The 27,235-nt window shown below is 40.5% G+C and overlaps 1 protein-coding gene across 1 annotated transcript; it reads left to right on the plus strand.

Annotated features, from left to right (window-relative positions):
• Positions 1 to 24,674: 24,674 nt before the first annotated feature.
• LOC126721748 (uncharacterized) lies at positions 24,675 to 25,841 on the plus strand. Its single transcript, XM_050424808.1, has 4 exons — positions 24,675 to 24,893; positions 24,939 to 25,025; positions 25,117 to 25,543; positions 25,798 to 25,841. Exons 1-4 carry the CDS (start codon positions 24,675 to 24,677, stop codon positions 25,839 to 25,841), a joined length of 777 nt encoding a protein of 258 aa, XP_050280765.1.
• Positions 25,842 to 27,235: the final 1,394 nt, after the last annotated feature.

The raw sequence follows: 27,235 nt of genomic DNA on the forward strand, positions 1-27,235 counted from the left end.
GTTGTCACCATGGTGGGTGGTCGAACGAAGGCATAGTAACGGTAGTCTTTCCGCTTAGCCGGTCGAGGTCGAGTGTCGACAAACTGGCGACTCCACTAAAGAGCGATGAGAGTTTAGCCTTTAGAGCTTTTGATAAAACCATAATCTTCAGATATTGGCTTTCAAAAACACAAAAATTGGCATTCAAAAATACAAAAAATGGCATCGATCTCCAGGGCTTTCCTTTTGAAAAAGGCTTCTACTATATATTAGTAGACCATTTTCAAAAGAGCAAAAAAAAGGGAGGTTCTGAAGTATTTTCACATGGGGCTTAACCACTTTCCTTCACATGCAAACATAGGGTAGCAAAATTTAATTTCCGCTACATCTTTATCTGCTTTCTATATGTATATATATATGTTGTGCTTTCAAAAAGTCTTTCCCTTTCATTAAGAATTGCATGACATGTACACCCTTTTAAGCCAAACCTGGGCTCCACACTAATGGCAAGGTCTCACCTCTTTTGGGGATTTCATCACCCAATCTGTAGGTGTATGGATAGAAAATCGGTACTGTTACCCATAGTTAGATTCGAGGTTGATGTTGTTGGCATTTCTAGGTCCATGGGTGGACAGGAGTTGCTGAAAAGGCCACCTTGATCCTTCCAACCCCATAACTTCCATGAAGGGAAGGGTATGGCGATTGAGTACCCAAGGACAGGAGCCACCTACCAATTAAGCCTTTGTATACAATTGGCCTAGTTATGTCAATCCCGTGAGGAGTAGATCAAGCTAGAGCCCATCAAGGCTAGGAAAAACCCAAAGAGTGAACATCCAAGCGTTTGAAATGATACCCTTCTAGGGCTAGAGGTCAGGGGAAAGTGTCTTGTAACATGTGCACCCTTTTTGCTTGCGCCAAAGAAATTGTGCACTACTCTAGGTTCCTTTTATCCTGCTTGCATGGCATTCATGTTTAAACCCCTAGGAAAAGCAACCTCGTTGCTTGTACATGCTAGACCATACCCTATCCCTAAGGCTGTGTTTGGTTGGGGTGAAAACAGGGAGGATGGAAAATAGAGGGAGGAAAATAGGGTGGAAAACACTGTTTTCCACTATTTGGTTAGGGAAGATAGAAAACTTGGGAGAAAATTTTCTCTCCCGGGCCCACATTTTTTATCCTCCCAAATCAGGAGGAAAACTTGGAGAGAAAAGTGCTGTGACAGCACTTTTACACAAATACTCTGTTTCTCTCTCCTCTCACAGCTACAAACACAACAATCTTTCTCTCAAACATCTCTAAACTCAAGCATAATTAGATTATCAAAATACAAACTCAAAAACACAATTTTAAAATTAATCAAATCATAACAATAAAAGAAAAAAAAAAAAAAAAAAGACAAAAGACAAAAGACAGAAGACATATGACCCATCTGGACTACGTTGGGGACGAAGATGAGCAATGGCTCCAGGTTGGGCCAACTGCTTTGGGATGAAGATGACCCATCTAGATTGCGTTGGGGACAAGTGTTCTGGAATCAAATAAAACAAAAAAAAAAAAAAAAAAAAACATTGAGAAAGCGCGGGAGAAAAAAAAAGAAAAAAAGAATGAGAATGAGAGCTGCACCTGCTAGTGCTGGAACGTTCTTGAATGAGGGAGAAAAAGAAAATAAAAGAAGGGGGGGGGGGATAGAGATAAGGACAACGTGTGTGGAGGAGAAAAAAAAAGCGTATGGATGAAATGAAGGCTGAGAAATGAGAAATAATATAAAGAATAAAAAATCGTAATTGAGAAATGTTATCACAATATTTTCACAATAAATTTTAAGTAACAGATTGTTATTAGTTAATATTGGTGAGTAATAAAATAATTTCAGTAATGGGTTCAAATTAGAACTAGTAACAACTTTCCACATAAATTTTGTTGTGAAAGTATTGCGAAAAATGTTGTGGACGTAACATTTCTTATTGAAAAATATAATTGTTGGTAAATTTTATATTATTTAATGAGTACAAATAAATCTATTTCTTACCTATTATGTAACAAGGGTATAATAGTCAATTTATATAAACTAAATTTTCTATCCTCCTACTTTTTTTTTCAACCAAACAAAAGAGTTTTCCACCCTCCCACTTTTCCATCCCTCCAACCAAACACACACGAGGGAAAACTAAATATTTTCTATCCTCCTACTTTTCCATCCTCCCACTAATTTTTCATCCTCCCACTTTTCCACTCCTCCAACCAAACGGACCCTAGGCCATTATTGGAGCCGATGAACCCAGTGTTGTAGAAGTAAATTTTGTACAAACCGGTAATCAAAGGAAGGGTCCTTCCCGCATTGTTAAGCATGTCATGAAAGTTTCGATTACTTGCCTATCTTGTGTATTAATCTTGCATCATAGTAGAAACTCACCATGATAAATACCCGATTAAGGGTGCAAAGCCAAATTTTTCTGAAAATGGTAGGTGCATGTTAAATAGCAAGGACATAAACTAACTTGATTTTGGTGTTGTGTTTCCACTTTGTCAAACGCACCCTATTTCTTTCACTTCCCGCATTCTCAGGATCAAAAGATTGCTAAAAAGAAACAGGCTAAGATACCGCCACGCCGTGATCCCATTGTCACTAGGTCTCGTGCAAGAGAGATGTCTACTAGTGGTACTTCTCCCCATGAGGAAAATGCTCAGGAAATTGCTCTTCTAAAATAGAAAATGTCGAAATTGATGCGCATGGTGCAACAACTGGTTGTAAGAGGAGGACAAAACACTTTCAGTCATAGCTAAGGAGGTCCCCAAATCGAGAATGAAAATCAGCCTCCGCTAGTATAGGATCAGGGCCACAATGTACCACCCTAAGGCAATGACCAGGAAATAGATCCTTCTAAGGACAAGAACCCTAAACCTGGGTATGGCCAAGTTAAGAGCCAAGTGGAAACTCTGGCTAAGAAGTTTCGTATCATAGAGGGCTCTAGCATCCGTGGAAGCATTGATCTAGATGGTCTGACCAACTTCCCTTAGGTCATTATGCCTCTAAGTTTAAGACACTAGAGTTAGTCAAGTACGATGGTACAAGAGACCCTGGCGCACACTTGCGCATGTTCTGTAGGAAGATGGCTCCCTATGGGGATAATCACCCTCTGCTTTGCCAAATTTTCCCTGATAGTCTGACTGGCCCCGTGGCCACATGGTATGTGAGGTTGGAAAAGGCCTTTAGTTGGTGGGAAATGGCCAACTCTTTCTTAGAATACTACCAATTCAACACTGAGATAGCTCCCGACCACACAGTTCTTTAGAGGATAGAAAAGAAGAGGGGGGAATCCTTTCAAGAGTATGCTCAGAGGTGACATGAGCTAGCCACACAAGTGCAACCTCCCATGATGGAAAATGAGATGATCAAGTGGGACATTGATAACCTTAAGCCTCCTTACTATGAGAAGTTGATCAGCACCTAAGTCACTCATTTCGCTAGCCTCATCCCTATTGGAGAGTTCATTGACGAGGGTATTAGGAGCAAGAAGATCATGGATGCCAAGTCTCTGAGTTCCATGGTTAAGCAACAAGTCAAAAGAATGACTAGTTGTGAGACCAAGGAAGTCGATGTTCATATGGTCGATAACGTATTAAAAAGGCCTAGGGCTGTTGCTCCCGCCTATGCTACCCCAACTACTAGACCTTATTAGCAATAGGGTTAGTCTACTAAAGCACCTAACTGAGCCTTTAATCAAAGAGGGAGGCCAGAACTGTCTCGTCCCTTTAAGAGGGAAAACCGAAAGTACACTTCATTACCCAAACCCATGGCAGATCTCTATGCTTACCTATTGGAAAGGAAGCTAGATACCCCACTATTTTCGAAACCCAGAGAAGGTCCTCCTTCAACAAGATTTGATCCATCTAAGAAGTGCGAACACCATTTTGGGGCCAAGGGGCATACCCTAGAGGAATATTTCCAGTTAAGAGATTGTGTCCAGGACCGCATTGACAACAAGTTGATATAGTTCGATAATGCAGCCACTCTGAATATCATCACCAACCTTTCATCTCCCCATCAGGAAAGGAATGTGAATGCCATCATCACGGCGGAAGAAAGGGTTCTGGATTTCTTCTCACCGTCATTCCCATGGAAGGCTATCCTTCGAGCCTTGGTCCAAGAGAGCCACCTTGATCTTAAAGGTATAGGAACCCCAAGATTTGATTGGGGAATCTACTCGTTCTGTGATAGTGAAGACAACTACACCCTATTTGATTGCCAAGTTCTTTGAGAACAAGTTCAGAGTTTAACTGAGCGCAGTATCATCTAGATTGAAAAGGAAGTGGTGCGAAGAGGTGACTGTATGGCCGTCAGCTTGTGTTCTGCAACTGTCTAGTTAGAAACCAGCTGTAATGCTATATCAATTGCGTCAAGGAAGGATTGGGACGAGTATTTATTGAAACACCTTGGCCAGGTTGCTTCAGCACCTCCCTCTTCAGTAGTTATTGAAGAGATTGTAGAATCACAAGCGGATCTAGGGTCGACAAATTCAGAGAAAGAGAAAACCCCGTCTAATTCAGAGAAAGAGAAAACCCCGTGTTATCTACTGCATATGCACCTCTCTAGCTGTAGATAAGGCCTCAAACTCTGTCACTTTGGCCTCTGCGGTCTCTGCGCGTGCTCTCCACTCATCCCTGGTGGCCACCTGAGTGCGAATAGCACCTCCTAGCACTTTATCCCCACTCACGAGGACATCTCCAATGATAGGCCTCGTAGAAGACTCTGTAAACTAGGTAGAGTAGTCTCTGCTCATGTCCACATAAGCATCAAAGGCGCCTGTAGCGTAATCCGAGTTATCTAGAACCATGGCCTCGAATGACAAACCATGAGGATGCGGATCCATGGGCACTCCGTAGACTGGCATAACCTGATGGACGATCCTCTCTGCTAGAAAGAACTCCCAGCTCGTCAGGGCCCAAAACTAGCGTCGGATCCTCGACTGGCTCATAGCAATGGTGAGCTCTGGTCTCCTCAGTAACGTGCCATCATTTGGATGAACTATGATCTCATCTTGGATGACGCAATCCAGAGCTGTGAAAATAGTGACTGGTTGCATTACTACTTCCCTCGTGATCCTATAATGAGCCCATGCATATGCTCAAGGGTATGTTGTCAAGGACAATCCTTTATAATGAGGCCGCAGGGCTGGGATGTACTCATATGGCCACCATGTCAATATCTGCCAACATCCTTCCAAGCTCTTGAAGTCTCAATGGAAGGCCTGCCTCAAGAAGGAAATGAAGAAGCCGTAGGTCACTGACCCCTAATCGTATGCCTTAATACCAGAGACTACTCCCATAGCCCACAGTAGCTGAAAAGTCACCATCGATCGGTTGTTACCCAAGAAATAACTACCAAGGAACCACAAGAAGCACCGACGAAGATGAGCATCGGTAGAGGCCTTACCCCTAGGAATACTACGCTGTAGCCACTCAGTACAAATCTGTGGTGAAGCGGTGGGCCCAAAATATTCCCTCGTCTCTGCAATCAATGGGAGAGGGATGCCTAGGAGGTCGTAGGCCATATCGAAGGTCATCTCCTCAATTGGAATCGAGTGGCCACCAAATCTGATACCCAAGATAGCTGTCCAGTCAAGAGGGAGGACCGCATACTCCCCACAACTTAGATGGAAGGTGCCCGTCTCTGCATGAAAATGAAGCACCAAAGCCTCCCCGATCCCGTGCCTTATGGTGAATGGAGGAATTCGCAAGAAGCCCTCAAACCCCTACTCTCTCAGAAACGTGACGTACTATAAATGGGTCTTAGGAGCAAACAATATCCTGAGGAAAGTGCACTAGGCACCTCGACCATAGAGCCTCTCGCACCCCTGCATTTGAAATCAGAAACTACTCGTTAGCACATGCATATAATCAAATCTGATCGACCAAGAAGGGAACGTAACATACCTCTCCCCTCCACGCTGGTGTGGAAGGAAGATCCTTCAGCCCATGCTGAAGGTGAGTGTCCTAGATGCCTCTATCTATGGTCTAAGTACAGGCCTCGACCCGGGCCTAGTGCGGTGGAAACCTCGGTCTCAAACTATGCCTTCGAGTGCCAAACTCCAGCAGGACCTCTAGCCCAGCAAAGACCTCATCTATGCCTATGAGAATGTCATCATGTCGCACCTTTCCTCCGAAGGCTCCTCTCCCTCTAACTGGCTTGCGTCGTAAAGTCGCCCTACTAGAAATAGTACAGGACTCAAACGAAGCATTCGCCGTCTCGACGGAACGTCATCTCTTGAACTTGGTCTCCATGGGTATACCACCGGTAGGCCTGGGGTTGTCACCCCCGCAATTAAAATGACTTTGCAAAACCAAGGCCGCCTACTCACCAGTTAAAGCATTCTCATCATTAGAAGAACCATCCCCTTGGGACGTGGCATACATGGGGGCCTTCCCTCAATCTTCCCTAGAGCTAGCTCTCCTAGACATGATCTGCAAAACAATAAGAAATTCAAACATAATTGATAAGCTCATAATTCAAAAGGCAACATAAGTGGACTAACACTATTTTAAAACGTGCAGGTCTGTACCAAGCACGCACTTGCAAAGGACATCAATCGGGACTGCTATTAAGACATCCTCTGTTTCTACCTAGCCTAAGTCCAAGACTTCTATTCAGATATCCTCTGTTTGTACTTGGCAAATTTTAGGACTGCTGTTCAGATATCCTCTGCTCCTACCTGACACTCCTCGGGACTGCTATTCAAATATCCTCTGTTTCTACCCGGCCCAAGACCAAGACTGCTATTTAGATATCCTCTATTTCTACATGGCAAAAATCAGGACTATTATTCAGATATCCTCTGTTTCTACCTTACACTCATTTGGACTGCTATTCAGATATCCTTTGTTTCTACTTGGCAAATTTCAGGACTACTGTTCAGATATCCTCCGTTCCTACCTAAGACTCCTCAGGAATGCTATTCAAATATCCTCTGTTTCTACCCATCCTAAGACCAAGACTGCTATTCAGATATCCTCTGTTTCTACTTTGAAAATTCCTGGATTGCTATTCAGATATTCCCTATTCCTACTTGATACTCCTCGGGACTGCTATTTAGATATCCTCTATTTCTACCTGGCCTAAGTCCAAGACTGCTATTTAGATATCCTCTATTTCTACTTGGAAAATTTTAGGACTGTTGTTCAAATATCCTCTGTTCCTACCTGACACTCCTCGGATGTGCTATTCAGATATCCTTTGTTTCTACCTGGCCTAAGACCAAGACTGCTATTCAAATTTCCTCTGTTTCTACCTAACCCAAGACCAAGACTGCTATTCAGATATCTTCTGTTTCTACCTAACCCAAGACCAAGACTGCTATTCAGATATCTTCTGTTTCTACATGGCAAAAATCAGGACTGCTATCCATAAATTTTTCTATTTCTACCTGACACTACCCTAGATAGATATCCTCTGTCCCTACCCGAATTTCCCAAATTTTGAGACTAACTAGCGGTCGTGCCAAACATCTCACAAGCACTTTGACACTAAATTCCAAAAATTTCTCAAGTCTCTACCTAGATCCCCCATACGACTCATCATTCCTACTATCCTTGACTACTAGGTAGGTCACCTTTCCTGTATCTTGCATATTATTTTCAAAATTTAAATTCCCGTATAACCCACATTCATATATCAAAAAAAAAATATATACATGTGCATTTTCTTAAGATAGCATAGCATAAATCATGGCAGAAATATCGCAAAAACCGGGATGGCACACCAATCGATGCACTGCAAACTTCCGAGAGACATAACTTTTGATCTGACCGTTGGATTTTTGAGCTCCGTACCTTTTTAGAAACTGAAAATCAAGATCTATCCAAAGGAGTCAAGATCAACCAGATCAGAAACAATTTGAGGCTAGCGGCCCTTGAATGGCTGTCGCCTCGAAAAACGTGCCTGGGGCTATAAATAGTGCCAGGCACCCAACAGACCCAAAAAAACACACATTTTTCTAAAATTTTCCTTCTTCCAAGTTCCTTTCTACGTTTTCTCTCACTTCACAACACCAAAAATGCCCAAAAACACTCCAAAAAAGAACACATGAAAGTCTCTTGATTCTTCCCTCTTCACCAAGAACACAAGGTATTGCTTTTGCACACAATCTTCCTTTCCTTGGTTCTACTATTGGGATTTGGGGTTTAGGGGTGTGGATGTAGCTTTTTTTAGCTATCATTCACACCCCTAACCATCTAGATCTTTTTTCTAGCATTTATCCTTCCTTTTTGCTTGAATAATATGTTTTATTGCTTTCTTTGACATGTTTCTTGCTTTATCCTGTTTCTAGCATGTTTATATGCTTGTATTCACGTTCTTCCATGTTTATGTGCTAGTTTTCACATGTTCACACACGCATATATTTCCATGCCTATATGTCTAGATCTATGTTTTCCCATGCTTGTGTGCCTAGATCTTTGTTTAGATCTATGTTTTTACATGCTTGCTTGCTCGAATCTAGGTTTTCACATGCTAATATGTCCAGATCTATGTTTTCACATGCTTGTGTGCTTGGATCTATGCTCTGCTTGCTTATGCCATCTTCCATGTGCATGTGCGCTCCATGCCATGTTTTCGTGCCTAAACCTAGGCTATGTTTGTCTTGTCATGTGCTATTGTGGCCCTTTTGTCGCTTTATCTTTCTTTCTTGTGTTTTGGCCTAATGGTTAGAACCCGATCTAGAGCCCATGGTCTTTGTCATTGTCCGTACACCTTGGCCCATATCAAAGGGTTTGGATCATCCCTATTTGCATGTCTGTGCTTACTTGCTTCTATGCTTTATGCTTGTGTTAGCCTCTCTAGTTCTAGGCTTTGCCACGTTTAACACCCTTAGTGGGTTTATGGTTGTGTGGTTATATCCAGCACCCTTAAGGCCTTGTTCAGGTGTAACCACCTAGGATGCGTCTCCGGATGCCGGGTCATTCCGTGCGTACCCTTCCCTTTTTCTACTCCATGAGATGATATGCTCACCATGCTTGTTTTTGCCACCCGTTAGCTTCTTGCGCATCTTTACGCACTTGCTTACATGTCCATGTATAAGTCTTGCTTACATGTCCAATGAAGCTATGGACATCTGATCCAAACCTACATTTGTCCCTCGTGGACACCACCTCTGTTTGTTTCCTTGCTTCTTTCCCTTCTTGCTTGTTGGTTATCTTTCTTGCCTTTGTCACATGCTATACGTGCCATGTCTATCATGTTTATCTACTTTATGCTTTTTTAGTGTGCTCTTTGCACTTTCCTTCCATTGCTTGTCTACTGGTTTTCTTGTCTTCGTCTTTGCATGTACACGCATGGAGCAAGGACACAAGGAGTTAGGGCGCAATCTCCTAGGTACAAGCAAAAAGGGCACAGGAGTAAGCATGTTAATGTGAGCCAAGCGGCTATGTTCAGTTGGTTTAGGAGACTAGTTTTTCCCATTTGGTTATGTACTCTTTTGAGCCCCCTCCTTCCACCTCCCTCTTTCCCTTAGATGGTTTGTGTTAGGTATATCATGCCATGTATCATTCATCCTCATCTCTAGAATATGGCGACCCTTGTTTACTTTCCTGCACTTATATTTTGGGCCATGCTCTAGGGATGTAGGCATTTACTTTCCTGCTCTTTGTGCTAGCATTATGCATGATGTATGTATATATACCTGCTTGCCCCCTTCTGGTGTGACTGTCACAGTTTGTGTTACCTAAGGCAGGTGATGCCTAGTTCCTGCCGTGAAAGTAAGGTGACATGTCGCCGAATTTTCACCGCGGAAATATGGTACTTAGCTTGATTGCCATAGGAAAGCATAAATTAGGACCACACCCTTTCAAAATCCAAACCTCAAAGGCCCTATGCATGCAAAGCCCCGAAAGCCAAGGCCAAAATCATGTTTTTACTGCCAATCTCTGAAAATTAAGGTTTTATCAAAACAAAGGACTGTCCTTGGACAGGCGTTGTGGGGTGCCTAACACCTTCCCCACACATAACCAAACTTCTAGAACTAAGAATTAAGATTTTTTTGCCATCCATATTAGTTTAGGAAAAATGACCTTTTCCTTAGCCTAGGATTGGTAATAAAATCAAATAAAAATAGGTGACCAATCACACCTTAGAAAAACCCAATGATTGGTGGCGACTCCATTTACCTTTGGTAATCCCTTAAAATATGGCCCAGAATCCTACCTTCCTCCATCGAGAGAGAGAGCACCCGTAGCTTTGCACGAAACACACATGCATACCCATCGAGAGGGGCCCTCCAATGGGGCCCCGCGAGCATGGGAGCTATCGCCATGGTGGGTGGCACCATGACCTTTTTTTAGCCTAGGGAATGGACGTCATCAAACTTGTGATTCCAAAAGCCTTCAATGGGAATGAGTATATCTTGGTGGCCATTAGTAACTTCACCAAATGGGTAGAAGCCGCTTCCAACAAAAGCGTCACCCAAGCTATGGTGGCCCGATTCTTGAAACAAAACATCATTTACCGCTACGGTATACCAGGATAGCTCATTACAGGCAACAGAAAGAATCTGAATGGGACAATAGTTGAGCAACTTTGCCAATAGTTCAAGATTGAACATCAAAATTCAGTTCCTTATCACCCTCAAATAAATGGCGTGGTGGAAGCCAACAACAAGAATATAAAGAAGATCTTAGTGAAGGTGACGAAAAGCCAACTATGGCTCACTAGGCTCATCAGTCAGCCCATACTCCAAGCTCAAATGGAATGGATGAAGGATCTAGCCTTCAATAGCCTCATGCTAAATCATCAGCCCTACTACTTGCCTCAGCATGACTGGCCTCCACTATAGCCTTATCTTCATCTTTCGTTTCGCCCAAGACAATGAATCTCTAAGTAAGATCTTCCAACTCACTATCTAAGCTAGTGACATAGGATCTCAGCTTTATACATTCTGCCTTTATGGCTAAAGGACCCAAACTCCTCTGCTCAAGCTCTGCACTAAGGGTAGCAAGCTCAGCCTCATAGGCTCTCCCCATCTCATCATAATCCTCCACCATGGCATCAAGAAGCTCCTTACAAAAATCCCTATCCTTGATTGCCTTTGTCAGGAACTCTTTCAGGTCCTTAAATGTACTCTTAACTCTGACCTTAATCTCACGAGCAGTTCAGCAACAAACTAGTTCGTTTGGAGATTTTTCACACAACTGAGACCGCACAAAGCCTACACTAGGCAGTTTATCTTTGCACGTCTCGTTCGACATCCTGGAATATCTTGAACCTCATTTTCAAAAACCCAGTTCACCCGATTCAGGGGTTGGTTCAACCCTCGTCATCAAGACATGTAATGGGATAGTGCTAGGGTTATTCCTAATCACTAACAGCAGTCCATCTCGCATGGTATGAAGATCGCAACAATCAATTCCTTAAAGGAACCTTTCTTAAAGCATCGGTCAATTTAGTAGATAACCAAGACAATCAGTGCATTCCACCCGCACGGCAAGTCCAAAGTCCCATTGGGAAATCCACGATCATCATTAGGGTTGTCAAGAAACCTGTATCATTTAGTGCAATTCTAATCCCACTTCAAGTCAGTTGATCATTTTAGAACCACGCAAAACCCTACACCGGGGCAATTTATTTTGCGTGGTTCAGTCTATTTTTTGCTTATCAATATGCTTAAGAACGCATCCATCCCACCTGAAACCTTTCCTCTTATGATAAGAACCGCATTTATGTGGTCTTTCCTCTCTCCATATCCCTCAATGGGTTAATCAACATCAGATTTTATTGATAAATTTGTGAAAGTACAATGTGATGCAAAGTGACCACAGTAGTACAACCAACGAAATCCAGAAACATACATGTAAGACCTACCAAGAGGCAATGTTCATATATACATTGAGATCCTACCAAAAGGCAATATCCAAAAACATACATGTAAGACCTACCAAGAGGCAATGTTCATATATACATCAAGAGCCTACCAACAGGCGAAATCCATAAACATACATGTAAGACCTACCAAGAGGCAATGTTTATACACACATTGAGAGCCTACCAACAAGTAAAATCTAGAAACATATATGTAAGACCTACCAAGAGGCAATGTCAAATCATACATTTAGGCCTACCAACAGGCGAAACTGAGAAACATACATGTAAAGCCTACCAAAAGGCAATGTCCATACATACATCAGGAGCCTACTGAGAGGCGATATCATACATTAGAGCCCACTATAGGGAAAAATAATATATACATGTCTAAAGCCTACTAAGAGGTAATATAATGAATACAATCCAGGCCTACCGAGAGACAGTCTAATATATACATGTTTGGCCCATCAACGGGCAATGTTTACAAAATACAAGAAAAATGAGAAAAACATGCCCACACAGGGGCTACATCAACATGATACAACAATACATGGCTAGCTTAAGGGGAATCATCATGTCTAACAGTGTCATCAGCAAAGCACCCAACGCTGCCGTCATCGGCATCATCACCTGTAATGGGACTTGTAAAAGGACTGGCTCGATTTGCCAGAGAACCTGGGGCATATTCCAGAGCTTGAAATGGTCCCTGATCTAGTACAGGGTCTCATGCCCAATCATCTAAGGGGGCATATCCCTAACTACTAGTCAGTCCGGGAAGAGTAAGCAAATACTCTGACTTATGTCAACAAATTAGAGGATCTCTACCAGGAATATGAGTTGCAAAAGGCATAGGCATCCTATTCCCCTTCATCTCACCAATCAGAATGTTGTTGTACCCATGAAGCAAGCCTATCTCAACTTGGAGCTGACCTCTATCTCTCTCTCTCTCTCTCTCTGTGTGGCAATAGCATGGGCCTCCTTCTCTCTCTGCCATAGGTCCCTCTCTCGAGCTAGCAACCTGGCAACCTCTTCCTGTATATACTCCTCTCTAGCGGTACTTACGCCCTCAAGATCTCTCACCCTAGCCTGTAAAGTATCTACATGTAACCTCAAGTGGGCCTCTGAAGCCCAATGAGCGGGTGCTATACCACCGAGCACTTTGCCAACACTCACAGGTCAATCATCTATGATGGGATGAGGACTACAGAAACCAAATGAAGTAATCCGTGTCCTCCGTGACAAAATACTTGAAGGAGCCTGTTGTATAGTCAAGGTTATCCAAAATTACCTCAGAACATGAAAGCTCCTAAGGTGGGTCCCTAGGTACTCCAAAGACCTGCATAACCTGATGGTATGTCCTTTCAGCAAAAATAAACTCCTAGCTCGATAAAGCCTAGAACCAACATCGCGCTCACGACTCAGCCACAACATGGGTAACCTTACACCTAGCCAACAACCGCCCATCATAAGGGTGGTTGAGTATCTTGCCCTCAGTGACACAATCGAACGTAGCGCTGACGATGGACAGTTCTGTCAAAACAACTCTGGTGATCATGCAAAAGGACCAGTCATACGTCCTAGGATATATCTCTAAAGAAAGGTCAGAATACTATGGTTGTAGGGCTGAGATATACTTATATGCCCACCATGTCAGAATCTACCAGCAACCCTCTAGGCTCCTAAAGTCCTGTCGTGAAGCCTGCCTCAGGAAAGCAATGAAGAATCCATAAGAAAGGGACTCCTAATCATAGTCCCTTATATTTGACACTACTCTTATGGCTCATAGCAACCTGCAAGCCAACATCAACTGGTTGTTGCCAAGCAGACAACTATCGACGAAATAGAAGAAGAATCGCCTGAGAGCAATGTTGTCCAACTCCGCCTCCTAAGGTATGCTCACCCGCAACTATTCCATACAAATCTGAGGATTGTCAGTTGGCCCAAAATACTGTCTCGTTGCTCGGGTAAAGGGATAACGAATGCCCAAGAGCTCGCTCGCAACATCAAAGTCCACAAACTTGGTCGAGACCGGATACCCGCCAAATCTAAGGCCCAAAATGGCCATCCAGTTAAGGGGAAGGAATGCATACTCCCAACTGCTTAGATGAAAGGTGCCAGTCTCTGCATGGAATCACTACACAAAAGTCTCCAAAATCGTATGCCTCATGGAATAGGGCGGAATCCTCATGAACTCTTTAAAGCTCTGTTCAATCAAAAATTTGTGATAGCACGCATTCATCCTGAAGTCAAACAGGCGAACAAGGAATGAAGACCAGGATCCTTGACCTCGAATCTTGTTAGCGGCCTGCCGTTGAAATCAAAAAGCTACCAGTTAGCTTGCATACCTACATATCTAGGTTTGACAAGTGAAAGAGAAAAAGGAACATACCTGAGCCTTTCGAATCTGAGTGGAAGGATGCCTCTTTAGACTATGCTAAAGATAAGTATCATCTATGCTCTCATTGACCTCTCTAGTATAGACCTCGGCCCTAGACAAACAAGGTGGAAACCTTGGTCTATGACTACGGTGCCTCGGAGTGCCTGGACTTGGCCAGGCCCTGTCATCAGCCTCCAAGTCAACATCTATGTCAAACATGAGCTCATTATCTAGCTCCTCACCCGTTAGGCCTCCTCCCATCTCGGTTTGAGGGAACTGTGAAGAACTACCCCTAAACTAGTGTAGGACTAAGATGAAGCACTAGTTTCTTCACTAAACATTGACTTCTAGTACGATGTGCTATATGTATGCCCCCAAAGGGCGCAAGGTCATCACCGCCTTAGTCAAAGCACCTCTGAAGGGTCTATGCAACCAGTACACTAGCCAAAATAGTATTGTCGTCACTACTAGACGAGTCAGCTCAAGATGGAGAAACAGCAAGAGCCTTCCCATGAGCACCACCAGATCTCACCTATAGAGACATAACCTGTGGAAGCAAATTCAAGATTGGTTAGCAAGTCCAAAAACATTTGGCAATGCAAGTAAACAGGTAAGTATGACTAACCTTTTTGCCTAACACATATCATGTATGTTCATAACAAAGTGTCATGTTTTCTTAAAAAAAAATGTCCTAATTTTCAAAATACCTTTCTTAGGATTCAGATTCGACAACGACCATTTAATCCTGTCTCTTTTGCCTCAAAAGTATCTAATTTTTTCAAAATACCTCTCTTGGGACTCAAATTCAGCAACGATTGTTTAATCCTATCACTTTTGCCTCAAAAATATCCAATTTTTCAAAATACCTCTCTTGGGATTCAAATTTAGCAACGACCATTTAATCCTATCTCTTTAGCCTCAAAAGAATCCAATTTTTTCAAAATACCTCTCTTGGGATTCAAACTTAGCAGGGACTATTTAATCCTATCTCTTTTGCCTCAAAAGCATCCTATTTTTCAAAATATCTCTCTTAGCATTTAGATTCGGCAACAACATTTACTCCTAGGCATCCTATGCCTTTTTTGAGATTTAGATTCGGCAGCAACCGTTTAGACTCACCAGGATTCAGATTCGGCAACAACTGTTTAGTCCTATGAATCCTATGCCTTCTTTGAGATTCATATTCGATAGTGACCATTTAGTCTCACTAGGACTGAGATTTGGCAATGACCATTTAGTCTCACCAGGACTGAGATTTGGCAATGACCATTTAGTCCTACGCATCTTATGCCTTTTTCAAGATTCAAATTCGGCAGGGACCATTTAGTCTCACCAAGATTCAGATTCGGCAACGACCGTTTAGTCTTATGCATCCAATGCAATCATCAGGATTTAGATTCCGCAGCGACCATTTAGTCCTAGGCATCCTATGCCTTTTTCAAGATTCAGATTCGGTAGCGACCATTTAGTCTCACTAGGATTTAGATTCGGCAGCAACTGTTTAGTCCTATGCATCTTATGCATTCACTAGGACTTAGATTCGGTAGTGACCGTTTAGTCTTAGGCATCCTATGCCCTCTCTGAATTTAGATTCGGCAGCGACCGTTTAGTCTCACCAGGATTCATATTAGGCAACGACCATTTAGTCCTTTTCATCCTATGCATTCACTAGGATTCATATTCGGCAACGATCATTTAGTCCTAGGCATCCTATGCCTTCTTCGAGATTCAGATTCGAAAGTGATCGTTTAATCTCACCAAGATTCAGATTTGGCAACAACCATTTAGTCCTATGCATGCTATGCCTTCTTCGAGATTCAAATTCAACAGCAACTATTTAGTTTCACCAGGATTTAGATTCGGCAACGACCATTTAGTCCTATGCATCCTATGCCTTCTTCGAGATTCAAATTTGGTAGCGACTGTATAGTCTCACCAAGATTTAGATTCGGCAATGACGATTTAGTCCTATGCATCCAATGCATTCATCAGGATTCAGATTTCGCAGCAACCATTTAGTCCTGGGCATCCTATGCCTTCTTCGAGATTCGAATTCAATGGTGACCGTTTAGTCTCACTAGGATTTAGATTCAACAACAACCGTTTAGTCCTATGCATCCTATGCATTTATCAGGATTCTGATTCGACAGTGACCATTTAGTCCTAGGCATTCTGTGCCTTCATCAAGATTCAGATTCGGCAGCAACCATTTAGTCTCACCATGATTTAGATTCGGCAACTACCGTTTAGTCCTATGCATCTAATGCATTCACCAGGATTCAGATTCGGCAACTATCGTTTAGTCCTATGCATCTAATGCATTCACCAGGATTCAGATTCAACAACTACCGTTTAGTCCTATGCATCTAATGCATTCACCAGGATTCAGATTCGGCAGCGATCGTTTAGTCCTAGGCATCCTACGCCTTCTTCGAGATTCAGATTCGACAGCGATTGTTTACTCCCACCAGGATTCAAATTCAGCAACAACCTTTTAATCCTAGGCATCCTATGCCTTCTTTGAGATTCAGTTTTGGTAGCCATAGTTTAGTCTCACCAGGATTCAAATTTGGCCATGTCCATTTAGTCCTATGCATCCAATGCCTTCTTCGAAATTCAAATTCGGCAGCGACCGTTTAGTCTCACCAAGATTCAAATTCAGCAATGACCGTTTAGTCCTATGCATCCAATGCATTCATCAGGATTTAGATTCCATAGCGGCCATTTAGTCCTAGGCATCCTACACCTTTTCCAAGATTCAGATTTTGTAGCGACCATTTATTCTCACTAGGATTTAGATTCGACAACAACCATTTAGTCCCATGCAGCCTATGCATTCATCAAGATTCAAATTTGGCAGCGACCATTTAGTCCTAGGCATCCTATTCCTTCTTCGAGATTCAGATTTGGCAGCAACCATTTAGTCTAACTAGGATTCAAATTCAGCAACGACCATTTAGTCCTATGTATCCTATGTATTCACCAGGATTCAGTTTCGGTAGCAACCGTTTAGTCCTAGGCATCCTATGCCTTCTTCCAGATTCAAATTCGGCAACGACCATTTAGTCTTACTAGGATTCAGATTCGGTAACGATCGTTTTGTCCTATGCATCCAATGTATTCACCAGGATTCAGATTCGGCAGCAACCGTTTAGTCCTAAGCATCCTACGCCTTTTTTGAAATTCAAATTCGGTTGCGATTTTTTAGTCTCAACAGGATTCAGATTCAGCAACGACCTTTTAGTCCTAATCATCCTATGCCTTCTTTGAGATTTAGATTCGATAGCCACAGTTTAGTTTCACTAGGATTCAGATTCAGTAATGACCATATAGTCCTATGTATCCTATGCATTCACTAGGATTTAGATTCGGCAGAGACCGTTTAGTCCTCGGTATCCTGTGCCTTCTTTGAGATTCAGATTTGGTGGCAATTTTTTAGTCTCACCAAGATTCAAATTCAACAACGATCGTTTTCACATTTTCAATCCTTTAAAAAATTTTCCGTCTTTATCATGCATAGTCTCTCATATCTACCTAGCTTTTCTTTTAGTTTTTTTAGTGTTGCATGTGTTTTCATAGCATCCAACATATGTAAGTTTGCCTATGCTACTTAAACATGTGAACAAATAGGTTTTCCAACAGCATCATGGCATAAATGATAAAAACAAAAATACATATATGTAGAAAAAATAAAAATAAAATAAAATACTAGCATGCTTTCCAACTTACTTTGCTACTAACATACTTGCAAAAAATAAAAAGAAAGAGAAAATAGACACTGACCTCAAGTGCAGAATTGAAGACTAACGCTGTGAACTGAAGTTGAAAGCCAGACCCACTAGATCGCAACTTGCTCCAGAGAAACTTTTGGAAGTTATAATTCAGAGAAATAGAAGCAAAATGGTCAAAATGGAGCTTTGGGGCCCAATTATAGGCCTTGCATGGCCTCGACAGCCTGGCGCATCTTGTTGTTGGAAATATGAATGTACGCAGCGAAAAATTAACGGATCTACTTCATTCACAATTGATTACATGTACTAAATAAGTTTCAGAATTTTGGAATAAGAGAGTGCACCTTGGTATGGTGAATTTCAAAACCAAAGATCAGAAGTTCTTGAGAACACTTTCAATCTTCACTCCAATTCCACTTGTGCCCAAGAAGTGTGGTCTCTCAATCAGTTATATGTGTATGTTCTAGAGAGAATGAAAGAGTGTCCAACACTCACATACATACCGTTTCATGTTCATACAAAATTTTGTATGTTTCTCTCCATATAACTAATTATCTAATTGGGCTAGCTTTTTGGGCCTTTTCAATTGGGCTTTAGTATGTGGCTTGGAGTGGGACTAAAAGGGAACAAATAAGACACTAGCTCCAATAGGCCTTGGGCTTTTCTGTCAACTCTTGACAAGTCTAAAGTTACCATTAATTATATTTAATACCACTATATAAATATAATTGCACTCTAGGCCCTATTAATAAATTATGAATTCCATTTTGAGAATATATGTTCCATCAACACTAAATGTGGCTACCCAACATATTGAGGTTTTGACCGTTACTTTAGATCTCACTCCTGATATATCAAAGCAACCTACACTCCATGATCAGGTCCATTATTCTCTTAGGATTAAGAATTCATGTAAATATAAGTCGTGAGATTTATTATTCATTTGACAGTCGTTAGGAGAATAATAAATCTCACAGCGGTCCAGTTTAATATGTCTTATCTCTTAAAACATATCAACATACCAACTAGAAGTCTCCACTTTCATGATCAAGACAAATCATCTTAGTTGGTATGTTATAGTCTTTGTAGATGAAATGCCCAATTTCATCACCTACTACGAAATATACTTCTGAGTTTACAAAGAACTTGTGATTTATATCTTCTGTAACTTTTCACATAAATCACATACTATGCATCTCATGGACTGTATGATAATGTATGAATATTCATGTTACCATTATTTTAGATAATAATAAAACAACTTTATAAATCACAACATTAAGTCATACATAATGTCATACATAATAACATACATAACATCATACAATAGGATTTAAGGGTACTAATCCTAACACTTGTAGCACTGCCAGGTCTACTCAACACACCTACAAGGGCTGTCGGTCAGCGTTGATCCAATCAACGTTGATTGGTTGACCTTTGACCCCAAAAAAAATACAGTGTTTCTTGCCAAGATCTGAGGACCAAGTCAAAGAATTTTTTTGGATCAACTATAAAAACTCAACCTTGTTAGGTAAAAATGGTTTCAACCCATGAATAGCACAGTTTCCGTATGCAATTTTGGGGCAAAAAAAATGCAAAATCAGGTTCTTTATCTAACACCTCTCATTGCACTAGAGATGTCAGATAAAGAAGGGGCAACTGTAGACACCATATTTTGTCCGCCAAAATTCCAAAAATATTATCTTTTCTCCACTAGGCCACAAAAGTATCTAGATTAACATGGCGCAACCCATTCAAGCGATAGAGCACTCGAAGTGCCATTTCAGGTCAAATTGACTAAAAGGCCCTTGGTCAACCCTGGGTTGACCAAAATTCAAAGTTGGTCAAAATTATTCCAAAATGACATTTTTCATATTTCTACATCAAACCTAAGCTATTCGGTGATTTTCATCAAGTTTGACCCAAGGTTGACTCCTAAGGGCACCAGAAACCCTAATTTTGATCTGAGTGTCAAAATGGGTTAGAACCACCGCCATTACAAAGATTATCGAATTCCCTTTCCAACGACTATTTATGGGTCAAAATCGAAGTTAAAACGGTTGAGATATCTTGAAAACTGTGAAAAGCGCATCAGCGCGCTTCCCAGAGGCATAACTTTTGATTCGACCATTAGATATTCAATTTCTTTAGTGTTCTAGAAACTAGACATCCAGAGCTTTCCAAGATCATGAATATCAACTCAATCCAAGTCCGAAGACCTTCAAATACACATTAGAAGCTGGACCAAGAAAAGGCCAAAATTGCTTATGTCAGTAGGGTGGCCAACGGCTCTTCAAGATGCCCCAGCAGCTGAAGAGTCACTTTTCCAATATAAATAACCCCAGACCCCTCATTTTTAATATATATATATATATATAAAATGTTTTGGGCAATTTACCTAGGCAGATTCTCTCTCTCTGCTCTCTAATTTCTCTCCCAAACACATCCAAACACCTTCAAACACCTTAGATTCTCCTCTTTTTTCTATAATCTTCAAGGTAGTGTTCTTGCACCCAACCTTCCTCTCCTTGGTTCCATACCTTGGATTTGAGGTTTAGGGATGTGGATGTAGCTTTTTTGTTACAATCCACACCCCTTTCTCTTTATAGCTTTTCCTAGCTTTATCTTACTTAATAAAATGCTTTTATTTCCTTTCCTAGCATGTTCTTACTTCCTAGCATGTCTTTATAGTTTTTCAAGCATGTTTTCTTGCTTATGCCATGATATATCACTTTGATGTTGTTGGCCTATCTTTCTTCGGTTAGGATATGTCTAAATTTAATGTTTGCACTTAGATCCACATGATTTTAGGTTCCTTGCCATGCGTATGCTTAGATCAACATGTCTATGTGGTCTTTGCCATGTTTTTCCTTAGATCTACAAGTTAGTGCTTAGATCTGTGTCCCCATGCTTAGATCTATGTGTTTATGTGCTTTGTGCTTAGATCTATGTTGGTTGCTATGCCATGTGCTACTTTAGCCCATTTTTTTCCCTTGATATCTCTCTTTATTGCACTTTGGCCCTTCCGGTAGGGTGTGGATCTAGATCCTATGGTCTAGGCCTACATCCATAAACCTAGGCCTATGTTAAAGGGTTTGGATCATTTCCTTTATATGTCTATGTTTGCTTGCTTGCTGCTATGCTTTATCTCCATGTTAGCCTCTCTAGATCTAGGTTTTTCCATGCTTTGTGCCTTCTGTGGACTTGTGCTTGTATGGTCGCATCTGTCCCTCCTTGACCCTTGGACCAGCTTAGACCCCTGGACCATGCACAAATGCCTGGCTCTCAGTAAACCTTAATGCTTCTCTATACCTTAATGCATTTCTTGATGCAGTTAGAGTTTCATTTGTGACAGTCCCCCTCCTTTTCTTCTTTGGATTAAAGGTGTTCCTGCTTGGATTAGTGGTGGTAGCATTGGTGGTTGGAGTATTGATAGTTGGTGGATTGTTGGCTGCAAGGTTGCTACTTGGTATTTACTGGTTGGTTTGTTTGTTGGCTTTCTGGTTGCTATTGGTTTGTTGGCTTGCTAACACACTTATAGCATTTGGTTCATTGGTGGTGGGTCCTCCACTTAGTCCACCAACATGGCCCCTGTCATTTGTCTACAGGCAGCATATATAACTAAGTTAGCATTAATACACTGCATTTTAGAACATACAACTAAGATAGGTTTTACCTTTTTTGGTCTAGATCTCCCTTGGTTGTGGGCACCAGGCAGGGAAGAATTCCCTCCAACCTCACCTTTGTAGCTTCTCTTGTTGTGCCCTATCTTCCGACAGGACTTACACCTCTTAGCAATACCCAAACCCTTGCTGTGACCCCTTCTTGGTTCATTGGGTTCCAAGGCTCTCTTCTTCTTAGGCTTGTTTGGTGGCCTTCTCTTTATAGGAGGATGCATAGGTGGGAGACTAGTTTGGTTCCACATGTTGGCACAATTGATTAGATTAATCATAGGCCCATAGTAGGCTTTGTATGTGCTGACTTTGTAGCAGCCATCAATGTACTTCTCTACAGGCTCTCTATTGAAGAATATGCATGAATTTCCATGGCAGCATGGGGTACCAGTGATATTGTAACGCCCCAGCCCAATAAAGAGGAAAAAAAAAAAAAGATCAAATATTTTTTAGGAGCCACACATGCCCATTTACCCCATTCACTTCCGCACCACAAATATCTCTCCTCATTTGGTAGGTCAACTAAGAGTCTTTTACATGTTTCTTTTCTTTTCTTTTTCCTCACAAACTCTCCTTTCTTCACTCCCTTACTCTCCCGCCAATATCCTCACCCCTTCCACCACCATTTTTCAGCAAGATCACCGAAAAACTCCATAGGAAAAAGGTAAGGCTCACTCATCTCTACTATTTGAGGTAAAAAATTTCTAATATTTTTGGTGGGTTTATATGCTTTTGCTTAAGGTTAAGTTCATCTAAGCTTTAGTAATAATACCCATGTGATTTATGAGCATTAGAAGTGACATTTATGTGTTTTTATGTATGGGTTTTGTCTTGGTAGATTTATTTGATGGGTGGGTTTATAGTTATTACTATGGTTGTTAGCTAACTGGTGAAGATTTTGGGGTTTTGGCTTTTTAATGTGAAATAAATGGTGAATATAATTTTTATTGATTATTTGGAGCTAGTTAACTATTCAAATCATTTGTCTTGGAGGATATTATGATATTTGGTATCATGGGTCTCTTGTTGATGTGGTGTAAAGCTTGTGGGAAGTACTTAGAAGGTGTTGAAGTTAATTTTATAAATTGGAGTCTATGCCTTGTGAATGAATTGGTTGAAAAACTTTGGAAGTGGAAAATATTTTTGTGAGGCTAAATACTAGGCTTGCCTAATCAAAGTGCTTATTTGACAATTCCTAATTTCTAGCTAGATACAATTTCAAGCTTTATGCTTATTGTAATAGGTTTGCTTGATATTGTTTAGGTTCTAGCTAATCTCCTTTGGAACTTGGAGAGTTAAGCTTTTTGAGGGTTGCAAGGTAAGTAGCTTTTTAATGGGATATTTTTGAAAATAACCATGTTGCATAAAGCATTGTTTTTGGGTTAAACACATTTTGGGAAATTATTTATGGAAACTATATTTTCCTAGAAAGCTTTATGTTGTAATTTCTAATGTATGTGATTATTTGTGAAAAGGGCATCATATTTGGTGATGTATATGGGGAAATGCATGATTTGTTGGCATGGAAAAGATAAGCATCTTTTATAAAATTCTTGGGAATAAATTTTATTAATTTATTGCATTATTTGCAAATTCTAAAGATGCTTTATCTTAGCTTGTATTATTTAGGAAATTTACGCAAAATATTTATGACAAGAAATAGTTTAGAGGACTTTGAGAATATTTTGGCTATTTGGTTATTGAAATATTTTGTGAAACTACTTGGAAGTGAATTATTTATTTCAAATACATTAACTTGTGAGCTTTTGAAATGGTTTTGTCATTGTGCCATGATATTGGTGATTACCCCGTCTGTGTGATGACCCTGTCTGTGTGACAACCCGTTTGTGTGATGACCCCGTCTATGTGACGACCTTGTCATGTGGCCTTGGGTAAGGTTTCTGGATTTGAAATGGTATTGGATATTTTATGGCTCACAATAAATAATATGTAGTTTCATAGTTACTTTGAGAAGCTTGGTGCTACAATATGTCTATCATTCTTGTCATGATGTCAAGGAAATTTATTTTACAGAATTCAAATGGAAATTCCCAAATTTTAGTATGTTTGTAAAATGTTCATTATCATGAAACTTACATTTCTACTAGCCCCATTAACTATGCTACTTTCTGGGCTCTATCTCATTCCATTATTTTACAAACATTTTTAGAGTAGGCAACTATTGTTTTGAGATAGCTTTTTGGTGGCTACAGTAGTTAGACTAATTGCTGATGGAGGCTAACTTTTGTGATGGAGATAATTGATGATGTATAACTTAGAGTAGGCTTGACCCAATTCTTTTGTATCTAATAGTGGTTATGCCTTTATTTCCACTATTGGGACAAGTTGATGATATGTAATTATTTATTTAGACCTCCATTCTTTTGTGACCAATGGCCATTGTATTTATTGCATTGAGCTCTAACTTACTTTGGGAGTATATTTAATGGAATTATTATGATAATTCTTGATGTTGGTACTTGATATGATTTTATTTGGATTGAATTGCCAAAATGAACAAAATCTACAGGTACCTTTGAGATGTTTTTCTCATGCTTTAAACCCTTTTGGGTTTGGGGCGTGACAGTTATGGTATCAGAGCTTAGGTTATGATTTTGTAGACTTTGAAAATAGGAATTGATTCTAATCTAAGTTAGAGCATTAGGGGTTTGATGAATTCTTTATACTGTTCTTTTGTTTCAACTTCCCCCTGCTATTCCTTTTTCCTTATCTGTTTTTATGCTAACCTTCTATGTTTCCTTGTGATTTACTTGCTTGTTTCTTAGGTATAGGTATAAGTACCTTGGTACACTTTGCCTCCTAAAAAGAAAGCACGTAAAGTAAGGCATGTAGATGAGGTTACAGCTCCAGAACATGGCCATAAGCAATGCCAAGAGCATGTGAGATCTGTCACTCCTGATGGTGTTGAGATTGATGAAGTGGCAGATAGGATTTATGCTAGGATTGCTAGAGCTGTCTAGGGTGGTGAATGTAGGAAGGAGGGTTGCTCTTTTGGAGAGTTCCATAAGCAAAACCCTCTAACATTTGATGGAGAGCCTGATTCTATGGCAACAGAGAATTGGCTGCTAAAGATGGAAAAATTACTGAGAGCCCTTGAATGCACTGATGCTCAGAAGATGGTGTATGCCACCTTTTCTCTTCAGGGTTCTGCTGAAAGATGGTGGTCATGCACTGAACCATTGTTGAGGATGGAGTTGGGAGGGAACACTCTCATTACTTGGGAGAAGTTTAAGGAAGTTTTTAATGAGACATATTTCCCTGATGTAGTGAGGGACTGAAAGGCAAGAGAATTTTCTGATTTGGTTCAGGGGACTATGATTGTAGAAGAATATGCTGCAAAGTTTGTGGAGCTTTCTCACTTTGCTCCTTACTTGATTCCAGATAAGCCCAAGAAAGTAAGTAAATTTCAGAAAGGTCTTAATGATAGGATTCACCCCCCACATTATAACTTCTGGAGTGGGCAATTTTATTGATACTATGAAGTAGGCAATGAGTCTTGAAGAAGACTTTAAGTGCAACCTTGGCTCCAAGAATAATGAAAAGAAGCAAGAACCCTCTAGTTTTCAACATGGAAAGGGTCAGGGGAAAATTTTCATGAAGGGGTTCTTTAAGAAGTTGGGTAATGGGGATCATTCTAATGGACAAGACAAAGGTGCCTTTCCTCAGTCAAGTGGAAAGAAGCCTTGCTCCTATTGTGATAGATTTCACAATGGTTATGCTTGTGGTGGAGTTAAGTTGTGCTACAATTGTAAGAAACGGGGTCACTTTGCTAAAGAATGCCCAATTACTAGGGGCTCAAGTTCCTCTTCTTTGCCTCAAACTGTTAAGGGTAATAACAATGGGAAAATGGTGCAAGGTAGAGTGTATGCATTTACTGCTCAAAATGCTCAGGCCATGGATACAATGGTGAAAGGTATACTACCTTTGTTCTCCACAGATATTAGAGTTCTTTTAATACTGGTTCCATGCATTATTTTGTTCCTAGTGCTTTACTAAAAGTTGTGACAAGAGCTTGGAACTACTTGATTTTAAATTATTAACTTCTACCCCAATTGTTGATATTATATGGAATAGTTTCACGCTCAAGTCTTGTATCTTTTATCGGAGGTAGAGAGTTATTAGCTAAAATGGTGTTGCTAGATAATCATGATTTTTATGTTACCCTAGGCATGGATCGGCTGGCTTCTCGTTATGCTTGTATAAATATTTAGGGAGAATGATGGGTCTATAAGGTTATGTACCAACTACCATGATCTAAATTGAGTTACCATTAAGTGTACATATTCCTTGCTTTGCATTGATGACTTGTTGGGCTAGTTGCAAAGAGCACAAGTATTTTCTAAGATTGATCTTGTTTTGGTTACTGCTAATCGAAAATTTGGAAATACCAAAGATAGCCTTTTGGGCTAGGTATGATCATTATGAGTTCTTAATGATGCTATTTGGATTAATTAATGCCCCTACTACCTCTAAGGATTTGATGAATGTGGCATTTCATGATTAACTGGATCAATTTATCATTGTGTTCATTGATAATATTTTGACTTATTCTAAGAGTCTAGAAGAGATGAGGAACACTTGCGGATTATTAATAGAAACTAATAATACTAAGAGAAAATAAGTGGTTTGTTAAATTGAGGAAGTGGGAATTATGGTTGGATCAAGTAGTGTTGTTAAGTTATGTGATCTCTAAGGATGGAATTACATTGGATCTTAGTAGGATGTAAGAATCATAAGAAAGATTTCCCCACATGACCTGGAGTTAGCCGCAGTTGTGTTTGCTTGAAAATTTGGTGACATGATTTGTATGGATCATAAAAGTTTAGAGTATTTATTTAACTACAATGAGCTAAATATGGGACAACAGAGATGGCTTAAATTGTTTAAGGACTATGATTGCTCTATTAACTATCACCTTCATAAGGCTATGTCATTATTGGTGCACTTAGTAGAAAGTCTCCGGTTATTTTTTAGCTGCTTTGCATACAACCTAAAGGAAAATATTATTGATCTAGAAAGGTTAAGAATTGAGGTTTTATAGGCCATTTAGAGGCCTACTTGGCTAGTTGAGAGTTCAACCAACTCTAGTAAAGAAAATTAAATTGTTGCAAGGCAGTGATTCTTATTTGATATGGATAAGGTGCATAATGGAAAGAGATCTAATGTTACTATGTGCAATTTTGGGGACGAAATTTTTATAAGAGGGGGAGAATGTAACGCCCCAGCCCAATCAAGAGGAGGAAAAAAAAAAAAAGATTAGATTTTTTTAGGAGCCACATGTGCCCACTTACCCCACTCACTTCCCCACCACACAAATATCTCTCCTTATTTGGCCAGTCAACCAAGGGTCTTTTACATGTTTCTTTTCTTTTCTTTTTCCTCACAAAACTCTCCTCTCTTCACTCCCTTACTCTCCAGCTGGTACAACTCCTCACCACTTCCACCACCATTTTTCAGCAAGATCATTGAAAAACTCCATAGGAAAAAGGTAAGGCTCACTCATCTCTACTATTTGAGGTAAAAAATTTCTAATATTTTGGTGGGTTTATATGCTTTAGCTTGAGGTTAAGTTTATCTAAGCTTTAATAATAATACATATGTGATT

This window comes from Quercus robur, chromosome 4 (assembly GCF_932294415.1).
Source record: "Quercus robur chromosome 4, dhQueRobu3.1, whole genome shotgun sequence".
NCBI lineage: Eukaryota > Viridiplantae > Streptophyta > Magnoliopsida > Fagales > Fagaceae > Quercus > Quercus robur.